This window comes from Mesitornis unicolor, unplaced genomic scaffold (assembly GCF_000695765.1).
Source record: "Mesitornis unicolor isolate BGI_N332 unplaced genomic scaffold, ASM69576v1 scaffold16790, whole genome shotgun sequence".
In the NCBI taxonomy this organism is placed as follows: domain Eukaryota; kingdom Metazoa; phylum Chordata; class Aves; order Mesitornithiformes; family Mesitornithidae; genus Mesitornis; species Mesitornis unicolor.
The window spans coordinates 58821-74404 of NW_010160480.1; the positions used below are offsets into that span (position 1 = coordinate 58821).

General features: G+C 50.9%; 1 protein-coding gene across 1 annotated transcript; it reads right to left on the reverse strand.

Annotated features, from left to right (window-relative positions):
* Positions 1 to 914: 914 nt before the first annotated feature.
* Positions 915 to 7910, reverse strand: TMEM8C (transmembrane protein 8C). Its single transcript, XM_010190136.1, has 5 exons — positions 7733 to 7910; positions 5267 to 5381; positions 3237 to 3385; positions 2105 to 2221; positions 915 to 1075 (listed from the first exon to the last, which is right to left on the reverse strand). The coding sequence occupies exons 1-5, from the start codon at positions 7865 to 7867 to the stop codon at positions 929 to 931; spliced, it is 663 nt and encodes a 220-aa protein (XP_010188438.1). The 5' UTR covers positions 7868 to 7910; the 3' UTR covers positions 915 to 928.
* Between the last annotated feature and the right edge of the window lie 7674 nt (positions 7911 to 15584).

Sequence of the window (15584 nt, forward strand, 5' to 3'; positions counted from 1 at the left end):
TGCCCCATCGCAGGAAGTTGCTCTGATGAATGACCAGGGTGGATTTCTCTTCCAGAGGAACCCAGGCTTAATGTGGGCTTTCTGTGGACATCACTGTATATCAATACCACTCTAATTGTCCATGACACATAGTCTTGGCGTTTTTCCCAGACAGTCTAAATAAATCATACACTTCTGCTATAGTAAATAGTCTGTTAGAAGAGATGTTATAGGCTTACAGCCCTCCTCCTCCCTCCAGGAGCTTCTTTTCTCTGCCTCTAATTTTCCATGTACTTTCCATACTAAAGAGGCTCCTGTAAGCACCTGCTGCCTGCGCTGCCCAGGCAGGGCTGTGGGGTTAAAGTGCCCAATGTTGGGGCACCCCCCAGGCCGGGTGGGAACTGTGGGCAGGGGAGGGGGTGGCCATGCCCGGAGCTGGGTTTTGGGGCTGGCATCTGCCCTAGAGAGAGCAGAGCTGGAAATTTTCTTGCGTCGCTTGAGAAATGCTGGCACTGCAAAGTCTTTTGTTAAGTTGTAGTATTTACATCAAGAGAATGCATAAATAAAATAGTAAATATCTCACAAAAATACAGGTTCTGTTAATTGGACATTGTAAAGGAAGCCCCGTGTGCTCGGGCTGGGCAAACCTGCCCCAGAGGGGACAACGTGGGTCCTCCAGGGCCAGTGCAGGGGACAGCCTGGGCGGTGACATGGCCTGAGGTGCAAGAGTCACCCGGGTACAGCCACGTAGCAAGCACAACCTCTGCCAGGGCTGATGTTGGAAAGGTGAAGCCTTTCCAGGGAAGAAGAGCCCGGGCTGTGCATAAGGCAGGTGGGAAAAGATGCCGATATCCCTGAGGAATATGCAGCTGGCAGGGATTTTCCTTTCGGTTGCACCCCTCCATCACCCCAGGAGTGTAAAAGCGAGGGACCCACTCGCCCGGGGGTCTCAGACACAGCAGCAGAGCGTGGAGCAGTCCAGCTTGGCAGGGGTCCCCACACCCCCAGCCTTCTTGTTCTCCTTGGGCAGCAGCAGCACGAAGGCCATGGCCAAGGCACAGTGGTAGAAGCTGTGCACGTAGGTGTAATCCCACTCCTGCAAGCAGGGAGAGCGTTAGCGAGACCAGCCAGGGCCATGGTGGCTCTGCGTTAGGTGCAAAATGCTAGGGTTCTGCAAGTAGCCGAAAGGAAAGGAATAAAAAAAAAATTAAAAAAAATTCCTGAGCCTTCTGCTGCTTTTTGCTGTCAAAGAAGAAAGGATTTCCAGCCTTAAGAAGAAGAAAAAAAAGCAAAGTGGATTTAACACATTCCAATTTGCACATTTCCCAATTCTTGAATGAAGTGTTTCATTACCCCGCATAGGACGCGGCGGCGAGGCTGGGGCGCGGGGGGAGGCAGTTTGTGCTAAGTGACATTTTTATGTTCTGCTAGAATTTGCAATTACTAAATGCTTTGAAAAATAATCCTTGGGGATGGCTGTGAGGTTGTATCTAGCGGCTCCCAATGCACAGAGCAGCCGTAACGGCGGGGCTGAGCGCAGGCGTGACCGACAGCTGTGTCGGGGGTTATCGCCTTCCCCATACGGGACAGACAGACTGGCCAGCAGCGAGAGCAAAAGGTTATAAACATGGGATCAAGTGCTCCTGGGAGTCAACTGGGAGTCTTTTCTTTGGTGTGAGCCAGCACTGGATCCAGCCGTGCCTGGGGCGTATCCAGTCCCTGCTGTGGCTCTGCAAGGTGTCCTTAAGTCACCCGCGCCCGGTTTCCAAAAAGACCCACTTATATTTGACAAAACCATTTTGAGGACCACATATGGCCGCAGAAAGTGTGGTCCATGGCCTTGTGACTCACTCAATGCGGGGAAAAGAGAGCGAACATCACCCTGTGCATCGCTTGCTGTCACATCTGTCTCTGCCCACGCCAAGGTTAATGGGATGGGGACAAGCAGAGAGGGATCTTCATCACTGCCACCAAACCCTGGCACAGCTACCCCAGGGACCTGCATCTGGGCTGGATTTTGTCCAAGGCTGAATGCAGCCCAGTGGGGTGAAGGGGGAGGTCTCCTTCCCCAGTAATGTCCTTTACACCCTGTAAAGTCAGGGGGACTGAGAGTGTAAACAGGTACCTCAAAGAAGAATCTCAACATCAGCGCTAACGCCCCGAAACAGAAGCCAGGACCGATCTGTTGGGTGTAGACGCTCTTGTCTGGATAGAGCCCTTTCTTCTCTTTCATCTTCTGGAGCTGGAAGGAAAGAGAGAGTGCACCAAGTGGGTACACCTGGAATCAGCTGCCTGCTCCACATCCAAAAGATCCCATGAATGCTGACATAAACTCATGCAAAACCCTCAGGCCGGGTCCCCCAGACTGCAAGGTCTGCCTGTACAAGGGAAGCACCCCTGCCTGTGTGCTGCAACAGGTCCTCCTGCTCCATTCCTGAGCATAATGCTGTTTTCTTAATATTCAGCCCCAAACCCAGCTCACAGGAGTGTGTGCCCTCGCAAACCCAGTCTCTGGGAGAGCAGATCCCAGCACAGCATCTGCGGGCTGGGGGATGCTGGGCGGTCCTGTGCCTCATTCCCTGCCAAGCCCATCCCATCCCCATTGTGGCCACTTAATTTTAGCTGCTGACTGGACGATTAGATGGGGCTCATTGATGATCTCTAGCTGGCACTTGTGTCACTGTATTTCCATGACACTTGGCAGCATCTTTCTGCATTTTTTACCCCGTCGCTGAATCCTTCTCCTTTCGCTTCTACAGCCATGCCCACTCCTGCCAATGGAGTCCACAGCATCTCCAGTGTGTGTGGCACATGGTGCACAAATGTCCTGGAAGCTGCCAGCCAGATTCAGGCAGACTACAGGCAGATTCCTTTCAGTTTATCTCCACGTTTTATCCACATCTTCCACTGGCTCCAGGGCCATTTACCAGACCCCTCTGCCTCTGAGTAGCTGCAAAAATGCCATAAATACATTCCTCCTGATTAGAAATGCAGGGACAGGGGATGTGGTAGATTGCTCAGACTGATCGAATCTGGCATTTATCACAAAGGCTGCTTGCTGTCTGCCTGCTTTCTGCTTGGGTTGAAGGAGATGGTGTTTAAATGTGCTGTTTAATCACTACAATAGCCTGTGCTGCAAGAGCTGGACGTCGAGAAGGAAACGGCTGGTGCAGATGAGACCCCTTTGTGCAGGGCTCAGCCCCTTCCCCACCGCCAGCATCCGGCAAAGCCCTGGTGTGGTGCCCTTCCCTACGTACCCATTTCACGGTTATCGCCAGGACGGCCGTCCCAATGGGTCCTGAGTAGACACCGTAGCCCCAGCGGTCGTGGTAGATCCTCACGGCGATGGTGAGGACGCCAAACATGACGAAGGTCGATCTCTTCGGCTCGTCAAACTCTGCCAGGGCTGTGTGGCACCGAGCACAGGGAGCATCAGTCACCCACCTCCTTCTTCATCTGCTCCCCATAATCCTTCTGGGGTCTGTCCCTTCTCCCTGAGGACCCTCAACATTGCATCCAGGTCTGGTTTGCCTTTCTCAGCTGGGGAAACTGAGGCACACAGGGGCAAAGCAAACCATCCCGAGGCATCCGAGTGGTGGGTCTAGAAGCTGATTTTAGAGGTCTTATGTTCAGTGTGGACACTAAAGCAGATTTCCCAACTGTATTTCTCTTTCCTGTCTCGACCCAGAAGTTTGAGGTGATTGCAAAGATACTGATGTGAGCTTGAAATTGGCTCTTGGGTTTTCCTAACCTCTCCAACCCTTCCAAACTTGCTGGCTTACCCCAGTGTAGCCCCCATCACCCTGCTCCGGTAGGACCGTGCTCACCCATGCGATGGGGACCGGGCTGCCTGGCCCTGCCAACACCTGCCTGAGGTCTGCAAGCTGGAAGTCGCAGTGCGAGTAAATTATTAGAGGCTTTTGTTTAGCACAGAATGGGGTAATAACTGATAAAAGTTATGGATCCCAGGGGGCTCCGTGCTTTTCCAGCTCGCACAGCTGTGTTATGGCTGTCCTGGATTTGCATTCCGGGAAGCATGCCCGAGGGTCTGTGTCCGCACATGTGCGCTCGGGCTTTACAAGCCACAGCGAGAGGCTTCCCTGGGCTTCAGTCACCACACCTTCCATGTCCTTGGACCGTGGTTTTATAGGGAGTTTGGCTAAGGGATAATGTCCGCATTTTAATCGCTGTTGTTTCCCTGCGGGTCAATATTTTAAACGTTGTAGTCCGGGATTTGTATTTTTTTGCAAGGTTTTTGAATGCAGTGATGAAGCAATCAAGTTGAACTTTGCTGCAAGGAGCCAAAGTGTCTGGATCGGCTCTGACCTACCCTGACACTGCTGTTATCTCCTGAAAATGCCCTTTGGAGACGATTTTGCCTCATTGCCTTCTCTAGCTGAGCAGAGAGACCACTGAAATGCCATGGGCAGTGGGGGACCGCACCTTGGGGAAAAACAGAGCCATTTCTAAGGTTAATATTTCCCCCACTCATTTTTTCTCTGGATGGAAGATTTATCCCGTTGCACACCCTGCAAGGGGGATGCTGCTGCCTGTGCTGCTCAGCACTGGGTGTGCGGCTGGTAGGGATGGTCTGAATCTGCTGGGCAAAGCCTTTGCTGCTGGAAAGGGACTGTCCCCTCATCTCTCTCCCCTCACCCTAGTCTCTTGTCTTCCCAGAAATATGTGCTTCCAAAAAACATGTTGACAAAATGGGAAAATAATAGGTTTGAAGTTTTCATCCTGCATTAGTTCTGTCATTGTTTTTTGCATTTCTGTTATACCTTGTTTCAGTGGCAAATGAGGAGCAAAATGAGAAAAACTGAGGATGAAGGGAATGTGGGAAAAGGAAATCTTAGTGAGGCAAGAGACATGATTTTTTATAAAAAGGAAGTGAAATATATTTGTTCTTTTTCTAAGCAGATCTAATATTTCCCGTCAGCTCAGACTAGGCTTCTGATAAACTAGGAAGATAGCTTTGTTTTGACTAAATCACTTTGACATGCGTCTACCAAGGGAAGTGGCAGATTCTGCATTTCTTAATACCCTAAAGTCAGGACAGGACAAGCTGATGGGCTCAGTATGGGGAAAATGAGGAGAAATGGGAGATTCCCTCCTATATGAGGTTTCAAACTAAGTAATCTCATAGTACTGTCCTGCCTTGAACTAAAGCACAAGGCTGTGTGTGTTATAATTTGACTGTCCCCACGAAACATCCCAGGTGCGGACAAACCCTGCCTGACCTGCAGACGCTGGTGCTCTCTAGGAGCCATGAGGGACCGGTGCTTACCCATCAGGGACACCCAGATGGACAGAGCTGTCCCATAGATGCTGAAGTACTCCAGGATGTCGTAGCGCATGAAGCACAACACTGATAAGCCAGGGCCATCACATGCGTGGTAGAACTATTAAAAAATGATTTTTAAAAACATTAAGAAAGCTAATACTCTACCCACAGACTACTACAGTAAAATTAAATATTTCTGTTTTTATCAGCTTTTTCCTGGCTCTTGAGGGGGTGGCCAGCCAGGAACAAGACGGTCTCTCATACACCACGGTCATTGATATGCAGGAATGAATGTATTTACGATATAATGTCACTGTTCCCAAATGCAAATTGCCTAAGAATCAGCATTCTTCTCTCTTAGTACAAATTATCTGTGGACGAGCTTTAGTTGGCCTCTTGGTCTGTGCCAGAATTTGCAATCTGATGACCAAGCTGCTTCGTGCCGAGCTCTGGACAACGCAGGGACGTCGTCTCCAGTGGAAGGAGGGCTCTGAGGTTACAGCTCTGATTGCGAAAGATTCTTGTAAAGCAATTCAAAATGAGTGTCCTGATGAAATGTGTGTAGATGCCAGGTCACTGTCCAGGCTAAGCAGAGTTTTTATGGCCAGAGTCTGAATTCTGGGGAATTCACTCATTAGCGCATTCCCTTAAAAGCTGATGGTTCCTGCCCATTAGCTCATTGATTAGGCTATTTGCAAAAAAACCCCTATTGTCATGCAACATAAATGCAAACCAAGCCAAAGAGAAGTTTTCCAGTGCAATCAGAGGAATGCTCCCAGCATTTGCCTGGCACTCGCCTTTTCCTTCCAGCGTTTTCTGGTGGTAGCACCCGCCTATGCTTCGCTGTTGCTGAAGAAGTCCCTCCACTGCTTGGCCAGACGCCCTTGGAATGATCCCCACTGTCAGGGCCCAGCGGGGATGCTGATTTTATTTATAATGGGAATTGCTGAGAGTCCTCTGGCTCACTCTGCTTTCTAGAAAAAGATAGCACTGTGGCCGTATTTCTTTTCTGTTTGAGATTGGGTTTGGGGAGGCTGGAGATGAGGGGGAAAGAGAGGAAGACAAAGAGCATGTTTCTGGCTGGCATCGCGGCACTTGTCTGTGATGTACATTTGCTTCCACTGCTGGGATGAGGTCTCCTGGGGGAGGAGGAGTGGGATGCTACAAGAAAGGCAATGGCAACAGCTGCTGCCCTTCCTAATCCCCGGCCATGCTGGCAGCTGCCTTCCCGTCCTCTCCTGTCCCTTCCCCACGCACAGATATTTTGCCTCTTCAATCTCTTCACCGAGGACCTGTTCCACCTCCTGTCCAAACACGTGCCAATTTTCCTATTGATTGCTCAGGGAGATGGGGCAGACAGAAAACCGGTGCAAAATGAAATGGTAGATGTCTGGCTTCCCTGGGGAGCTGGGAGGGGATGGATTGGGTTGTTTTTATTAACTACTTTTATGGAACTGGCAGAGATTTCCCCCCTGCGTTGTGTTTTAATTTGAGGATTAAATGATGGATTTTTAGGAATAAGAGCCTGGTTCAGAGCCCTGCTTTACTGTTGGTGCTGCAGTGGGACAGCTTTTCACACCAGGAAAGTCCTTTATCTAGTCCCTTCCTCAGTTTCTCTGTCTCTGTACAAGGGATGTGACAGTCCTCATGAGATCCCTTGAGATGGGGAGGGGGGGGAGAAGAGGTAAATGCAGTATCAGTTGAGTTGCTGGGCTGTTGCCTTCATTTTCTTTAGGAGAGCATTGCCATGGGGTTAAAGAAACTTTTTTCACTGGAAATGCTGCTTTAGGTGTTCAGTCCATATGTGTATGAAGGCATTTAGCAGTGATACAAAGTGCAGGGTAGCTTACTGCCAGGAGCAGGAATATGAATTATTTTGTATATGTACAGAAAACCAACTTTCTCCACTCATTATTCTCAGGCAGGGCGATGTTGAGCCTGGTGAAACACATGTTTTCAAACCACTCTGCCCATGTGGAGGGTTAATAATGATTTTTCTTGGTAACCCCACAGCATGTTTTAGTCTTTTCTTTCCCAGTGCAGAGCCCCCCCTGACTCCAGCATTGCTCCCATCCCCACTTAGCAATTGCAAAATCAATAATTCGACTACGTGCTTTTGGCTAAAACGACAGAATCATAGCAAGAGACTCTGGATACAATTTAAACCCTAAATTCAGCATGGCCACTTACCAGCTGTAAAACAAAAAACAGCTCCAAAACATTGCAAATCCCTAACCCTCTCCCTAACTTCACAACCGCACAAAACACCATCAAATCTATGTAAGGCCACCCCCTGGGACATCCTAAACTGTATAATCAGCTACTCAGTGCCACACAGGGTGGGGAATAACTGAAAACAGATATTCTGGGGGTCACACTCGCCGCTGTTGAGTGAGATCCAGGTAGCCTTCCCAGTGGAAACCCGACGCGGGGGGATGAAACATGCAGGGGAATATGGGGACATCTTACCGCCACGAAGAACATGGTGAAGAAGTAAACCATGGCTTCCATGTGGAAGCGCCGCTTGGCTGCTATGCTGATGGTGGGAAGGAAGACCAAGCTGCTGATGGTGGGCAGAAGAAGCTTGGCCACCAGTGAGCCCATGGGTGCCTTGTGGGCCAGCAGCTCCCGAGGACAGGGTCTCTGTGAGCTGGAGGGTGACAGTGGAGAAAACAGCCGTGGCCAGCGTGCTTTAAAATTTAAAGGTCCTGTGTGGCCGGGAGGGCTGCGGGCAGGGAACAGCTGCTCCCGCCGCAGCCGCCCCCTTCGCTCCCGTCTCTGCCCGACAGCGACATATTTGACGCAGCCGGTAGCTCCTGGCAGCAGATGCTCTGTGCCCCGATATTGCCCTGTGTGTTTCTAAAGGAGCAAAAGGGAAGCCCAGCAGGAAAAAACCATCCGATGCTTTGCGCTGGCACCAAGTAGGGAAGAATCAGTACATGGCAGGGACCAAGGGGGTTTTAAAACAGCGAGATGTATCCCGCTACCTTTGCTGTAAATGAAAATACACACTAAGCTCCAAATCTGCCTTTTTTTTCCCCACGAGGGCAGACCTGGAGTGGGTGGCCCTGTTCTGGTGGAGTGCAGGCATCATGGTGCAGCATCCAAAGCTGCTGTGCCTGCCTATGAGCCCTCCCATGCGCTCGCTTGGTGGAGTTAAGCACGGTTCAGTTTCTCAGCCGTGCCCTCAGGCACTGCAGCATGGACACCTCCAGGAGATCTGTCTGAAATTCAGGAGCTGAGTGTCTCCGAGGTGGAGGAATTTGAGCAGGTCACTGTGTGGCGCAGGAAAGCTGGAAGAAAGGAGACCAAAAGCCAAACGGCGTTTGGGCTGCTAATCCACTCAGTGGCTTCACTCTTTTATTATGACTTTTTATTATATCGCTGCTACCCCCCTCCTGGGTTAACATCTTTTCCTTGGAGCCTCGCAGGGATTCTCGGCATCTTTTCGGTACAGCTGTTCCCAGGACGCAGGGAACAGGAATGCTGGGCTTAAGCAACAGCCTTTGTGGTTGCAGATTTGGGGACGAGGCTACAGTATGAGGCACCATCTATTCCTGAGGCCGATGGGATGGACTCGCCTGTCCCCAGGGAGGGGGTCCAGTGGAAAAGCAGGCATGCACGGAGCAAAAATGCTCTTGAAGCCTCTCCAGCCAAGTTGGAAAGGGCTCTGGGAGGAGGTGTGTGTGTGCAGTGAGAATGGCACGGCAGCATTAAAGCGCTGACCCGAGAGGGCTGTGCTGGGAGCCTTCCTCAGGCACAGCTGAGATCAGCTGGGCAAGGCTCCCATTTTTAGCCAATATTTCAGGGCCTATCCACATTCCCTGCGTGGCTGCAGGCAGCATCCCTCGGATTCTGCCCACACCACGGCTCCAGCCACCCTCCTGCCTGGACAAAGCCATAAACTTACCACAAATCCCTGCAAAACTGAACCTCTACCAATAAATAGTGAAAAGCTCTGGCGTCCCTATTAACTGTGAAAATTAATCCTTCCAAGCCAGCACATAAATACTCCACTGCTCCCCAGGTGTCCAGCCCTGAGTGGAGCTGAGTGCCAGCATGCCCTGAAGTACCCTGATCTTCTTTTGTGCCATATCTTCGGGTGTATCTGTAATTCTGTGTTATTCCTGCATGAGCTGCTCAGGTCAAGGGAGATGCTCAGGGCTGCTGCATGCTGTACCGCAGGGCTTATCTCCAGTAGGGTTTCGAGTGGGATTTGGGTTCACTGGTTGCACAAAACCCTCTGGACTCCTGGCTAAGCAAACTGTGTCAGCCCTGCTCCTGTGATGAAGTTGGTGTCAGAGAGGTGAATACAGAGCTCAGAATTCATTGGTGAGGGCAAACTTCCACCTGGGTGCAAAGCAGCCCCCTGCACCCTCATGAGACTGTTTGCAAGGAGGTGGCAGTTGTGCGACAAGGCCGCCACTTGCAGGGACACGTGAGGGTGATGGCTGTGTGACAAACCAAATGACATCAGTTGAAAAGTACAATCAAGCAGTTGTTAAGTGCATCCCCCCTCGCCTCCATCCTTCACCCAAAATCTTGCTGGAATCCACTGGAAAGGAAACCCCGTTGGCTGCTGGATGCAGCAAGTGCCAGCTATGGCAAGGGAAGTGCTGGAGCTCTCAGGAGCAAGAAAACATTCCATAAGTTGTTGCGTTTTTGTTGGTTTTTGATGTTTTTTCTCTCCCAGCTGCACGCCCTGGGCTGGCGCTTGGTTTGCAGCCAGCGCTGTAGGCACAGAGGAGAAAAAACCCACACGTTTGCACACGTGTTCCAGCTATTATTGAAAAAAGAGACCCCAAAGTAAAGGGGGAGGCAAGGGACAGGCAGGTGGCGAGCTCCTGTCGGGAGCTGCTGCTTAAAAGGGCTTTGTTCGGGCTGCAAACAAACCGCAGCGCTGGACGGGGGCTTTGCAAACCTTCCCGGGAAGGGACCCAAGTTACAAAGGGCCAGGACTTTGTTTCTGTGCACCCAAACAGGTAGGAAATGTAGAAAGAGCAAATTTTAGCTCCTGTGTTTAAGTACTTCTGGAAAGTGAATTTTAAATCTGCATTCCACAGGGCTAATTTTGTGTGGACCGGAGTGCACGCAGGAACGGTGATATATATGGCTGAAAACTGGTTCCCAGATGCCAAAACCAGGTTCTGGTATGCTGTCCTGGATCCTTCCAGGGTAACATTAACCATGACTTTCTGTAAATACTTCTATCCTTTCAGCTCAGACATTGCAGTGAAGGAGAGAGACATAGATAGTTCTGTTTTAATACAAGGGTGATAGTTTGAAAGTAGTATATATTGGAGCAGAGGATGAGGGATCTGTGCCACTTGAGAGTGTATTCTCCTTGGGGTGAGTATAGGATGATCCTTCATGTGGTGTAGACTGCGCCAGAATTGAAACCTGCTCCATTGCGTGTCCCCAGTTACTGCCATGTTTGAAATAATGGTGATAATGGCACTAAAATGGAGAGCTGAGGTCGCAGCTTCCATACGGGCTTGCTGTTTGTTGTGGTGCAATGTGGGTGCCCGTGTGCACCAAGTCAGCACTTACTGCAAGGTGTTATTTACCACCTCCATTACTTCAGCATCTCATTTTTCATCTCCACAACCCTTGGGCTCGTGCACTCTGCACTTAGGGATGAAGGTGAAAAGCTGGATGAGGGCCTGGTTTTGGCAGGACAATGTGCAGGAGCCTTGGCTCTGGAGCAGCACCATCAGCCTCAAAGAGCCCTGAGCAATTTGATGAGCACGACACCATCCAGCTCACAAAGATTTGTCTTCTTGATGCTCTGTCTTGGGAATTTGATCAAGAAACCTCCTGGTGTAAAAGGGCCTAATGCAAGTGTGGAGCAGCCCATGGGCATGAGCCCTTCCCTGCCCAGCTGGAGCAGGGACGCCTGTAGCGTCTGGATAAAACACCTCACCTCACCTACCGCAGCCTGCGACCAGAGCCGCTGCATGTGTCGCTGGTGTGGTTGTACTTTTGGGATAGCCGAAATCTGCACGTGAGCCCTGGCGCTGGGGAACAGGAGGCCCATAAACGCAGAGCCCCCAGCTGTGCCTGAGCCCCCCGCATGGCCGGCGCTGCAGACCCGGCTCTGATCAGCCGCAGCTCTCGCCCGCTCCCGTCCGCAGCCCTGCCAAAGCACCTGCATCCTTCTTTTTTATTAGTGGAATAAATTGCCACTTAAAATATCCATTCTGCGTAAGGCCTGGCCCCATTTTAGACAGCTTTAGCTGAATGCTGGCCCTTAAAAAAATTCCCCCTTATGTCTCCCTGTCGAATAAACCTATTATGCATATTCCTCATGGCTATCCTCACTTCTTTCTTCCTTAGGGTTTTTTCACATTACCCTTCTCCTCTACCTCATTGTGGCCCATGACAAGCATGTCACTGTTAATGGTGGGGACATCTCTTTTCTTGTCACCATGTTTCCATTGCTCGTATCCTTTGGGGTGTCCTGGGACAGCCATCCCACTGCTAAATTTTGGGGGGGCATTGCAGGGTTTATTGCTAATTTCATGGTGTTTAATAGGTTGGGTTTTTTTTTTACAGTCAAGACTCCTGGAGTCCAGTAAGGATGTGAGGGTCTCAGCTCTCACCCCATTGGTCAAAAAAGACTTTTTTTTTAGGATAAAACCTTGAAGTTGCGATGCTTCAAGAATCAATATCCAGAAGGGAATGAAACCAGTCTTAGGGTTTGGGGGAGTCTGACTCATGAGCTCTGAATGCCTGTGGTTGGCAATGCTGCATAACTGGTGTCCCTCAGCACAATACTGCACAACTTCCATGCGAGTCTCAGTCCATGAAAAGAAAAGGCTTTGTACTTTTCTTTTTTTAATCTTTGCGTAGCTAAAATTTTGAACCAAGCGTGACTCGTCTGGAAGCCAGAACGTGCACTCTTTGGGGACAGGTAAAATTAAAGTGAAAGAAACCTGCAGGGAAAAAAGAGGCTTTTAAAGTCATTGAAACGCTACGGACATGACCATACCTGGGGTCACTCTGGTCACTTGTGGCTTTCAGACTGCCCAGAGGTATTTTTTAATAGGAATCTGATGGCAAGAGCAGCTTGGTGGCTTTGGCTTGTTCAGTTTGACTCAACATTTTGCAAATCTCCATGGATAGAGCCCTCACGCTAGCATGATATAAATCACTGCTATCCACATTGCATGGAGACAAGCAGAGAAGAAGTGCCTTGCCCAACACTGCGCCGTAGGTCACTCTGCAAGGGAGACCAGGACTGTCTCCAAAGGACTCTTTTTTGGTCTCCTCTTGCTTGCTTTAGTTACTCAGCGGTAGGCCATACCCACAACTCTTGAGAAGAAGGTAGGGCTGGCTGCCAGGGCCTTTTTTTGGGACTTCACCACATTTTGATCCCCCTGGCAATGTCCTGAGCATGCAGGGACATCCCAGTGTGAGAGCTGAGCCAGAAAAGGGCTAATTTTGCTGGGAAATCAGAGCTGGAATGCCACATTCCACAGCCAGGCCATGGCTTGGTTTCACTGAGAGCAGGTCCTGGAGTACAGGAGTACATTGTTCATGGAGGACCTGCGCTAGGGATGAAGTTGGGGCTTTGAGGGCTGGTGCTTGGGTCAGTATGGGGAGGTGTCCCAGGATGGGGAGCACAGTGAGACGGTCAATGTCTTGTGTCTGGGTCAGAGCTCACCACCACTCTCTGCTCCAGGTCAAGGATGGAGGTCCCTCTACCACAGCAAAGGGATCCCCCCAGCCCTCCCTAGGTGAGAGGGCCTAATCCTGCAAAACGCAGAGTGCTTCCGCTCGGCTGAGCAGCTCTGGCTCCCGCTGAGCAGCGACAGTGCCCAGCCCAGTGCTTTGCTGAGCTCATTGCAGCCAAGGAAACTCCTTTCCTCTGCAGGCGCTTCTCTGGCCAAACCAGCAGCCAGTCGCCGGCGACTCTTCCCCGGCTGGAGGATGTTATTTTGGAGTGTCTGTTACTCTTTTATTTGCACTCTGAATTATGCACAGCATTGGTTTGGGATGGAAAGCCAGGCAGCTGCCTGCCAGAATGGCTGCTGTACGTCCCTTAAGGTGGCCATGAGGGTAAGAGCCCACTGGCCTCACGGTGCTGCAGGGACAGGAATCTCTCTGGTGTCTCTGAGCATCCTTGTGCCGTGCCAGGAGCTGAATGTGCAGCACTGGGACCACTGTCCTGCCTTGCCAAATCGCAGGATGCAGGAAGTAGGGCTGGCTCAGTGGCCCTCGCCCGAATCCTAAATTTCCCTGGGAAAGTCTAATACGAGCCCTCAGCGACCATCCCTGGGTGGGAAAGCCTCTCTCTGTCCATGCAGGTGCATCTTGTCTCAATTTACTCCAAGCCCAAAAGCAGTAAATAACATCTGCAAATCATTTCTAACGCTTATGCCAAAAACTAGGAGATAAAAACCGCTGTCGTCTGAGCCCGGCCGTCGGTGATTAATGCTGTACCTGCCGGCAGCCTCAGCAGCAGCGCCTGCAGCCCTGGGGTTTTGGGGGCAGCACTGACCCGGGGGAGTTTTGGGGGGATGGGAGCAGGGGCCAGTCCAGCCCCGCATTGAAGCGTGGGGTTTGGCTGATGCGAAGCTGGATGGAGGTTGGTGTTTTGGATCTGCTCTCCGGTGTGTTTTGTTTTCAGGGCTGTTTTAGCTCCCAGCGAGGCGATGGCATCGCTCCTGCTGATTTCACGCGGCCGGGCTGGGGCTGCGTAAGCCACGCTGCTGCGGCCAGGGATAACACTGCATGATTTATGGGAGCAATCAGTTGCCACTAGGAGCTGGTTAGGAATTTTCCGATGAAACGGGGATTGCGTCAGAAACCGCTGAGTCATCTCAACTGTTTCATAAAAAAAAAGAAAAGAAATTAAAAAAAAAATCCTTTGGCTTTGATGAACTTTCGGTGAAGCAGAGGGACTGAATGCATCTTGCCTGCTGCTGGCTTCCTCAGCATTTGCTTTCCCCCACCTTCTGCTTTCATTCCCCCATTGCCCCCCAGCCTTGGGGCATCCCTGCGGCAGGACAGGGTGCGAGGTCACTCAGGGATGGGGTCTCCTGGGGTGCAACCTTCTGCCAAACCCCAGGGCTGCTGGGAGCGCTGAGGGGGATGCTGGGGCTTGCACAGACCCAGGCTGCTCTGGCATTTTCAATGTGAAATATTTTGATGCTTTTAAGACCTCTCGTGTTCAGACTTTTCCCTCCTGGTTGTTCCGAAACGGAAAGGGTTTTCTCCTGCATGTCTCGGGCTGGGATATTTTGAAACGCAGAAGTTGGGTGAACTCAAGTGCTAAATTTTCCCAGTGTCCTGGTCACAGCCAACTGATGGAAAACTGAAAGTTGCAAATCAACCTAGCAGAATAAATTAAAACAGGCTGGCAGACATTTAGCCAAACAGAAAAGGAGACTTCATTTCCCATGTAAATTTTTTGGGATGGATTCTCTGCTCAGCTTCATGCAGCCATCTCTGGGAGGACTGGGTCCAAATTAACTCCACCACAGACCCACAGCAATTCCCGCAGAGTGCTGGGAGATGGGTAGGATCTGTGCCCTGTGGTGGGAGGGCACCCTGAGGCCCTTAAAGTGAGAGCTCCTGGCCCATGGCAAAGGGTGATGGGGCTGAATGTTGCCACCAGGGGCAAAGAGCAGCCGGCGATGGTAGCCACGATGGCCTTGGGTGCAGAGCCAGTGCCAGGGTGCGGTGCTCTGGTGGGAACATTGGTTTTGCCCTGTGCTGGGCAGGTCTAGAGGGGAAGGAGGGAAGGCTCGAGCCGAAGCATCTCTGGAGTGATGGTGTAAATCGCTCAGGTGGGCTGCTCAGAACTGCTGGGGTGTGACCGCTGTGTGCAGGGAGGATGTGCTGGGGAATGTGTGTCACCATGTAGGCAATTGTCACATCAACCACATTTTGCACATAAAGACCACAGAAAACAGACCCCATGTATCATATATGGGTTACAGACATTGTATGGCTGTGTCCTTCTTTATACCACAGGCTTTTCTCTCTGACACACAAAGATCAGATACAATATGAGCATGGCTGTCACTGAGCCAGAGGGACTGTTCTCGCCCAATATGGACCTTCACGTGCACCAAGCCCCTTTTCTGACCACCTCCGTTCCACTGCATGACAGAAAACTGTTTCAAGTTACACGGACCTTACAAATGACACCGAAAGCACACGATCACTGGGATATATATATATTTATTTTCAGCAGAAAGTTCAATTAAAGACCTGGCTGCCAGCATCCAGCTGCATGCGGCCGCGGAGGTACCCGGCGGGTTTGGCCACCTCGCTCGGTGTTGGCGATGCGGAGAGATGGTCAGCAGGTACC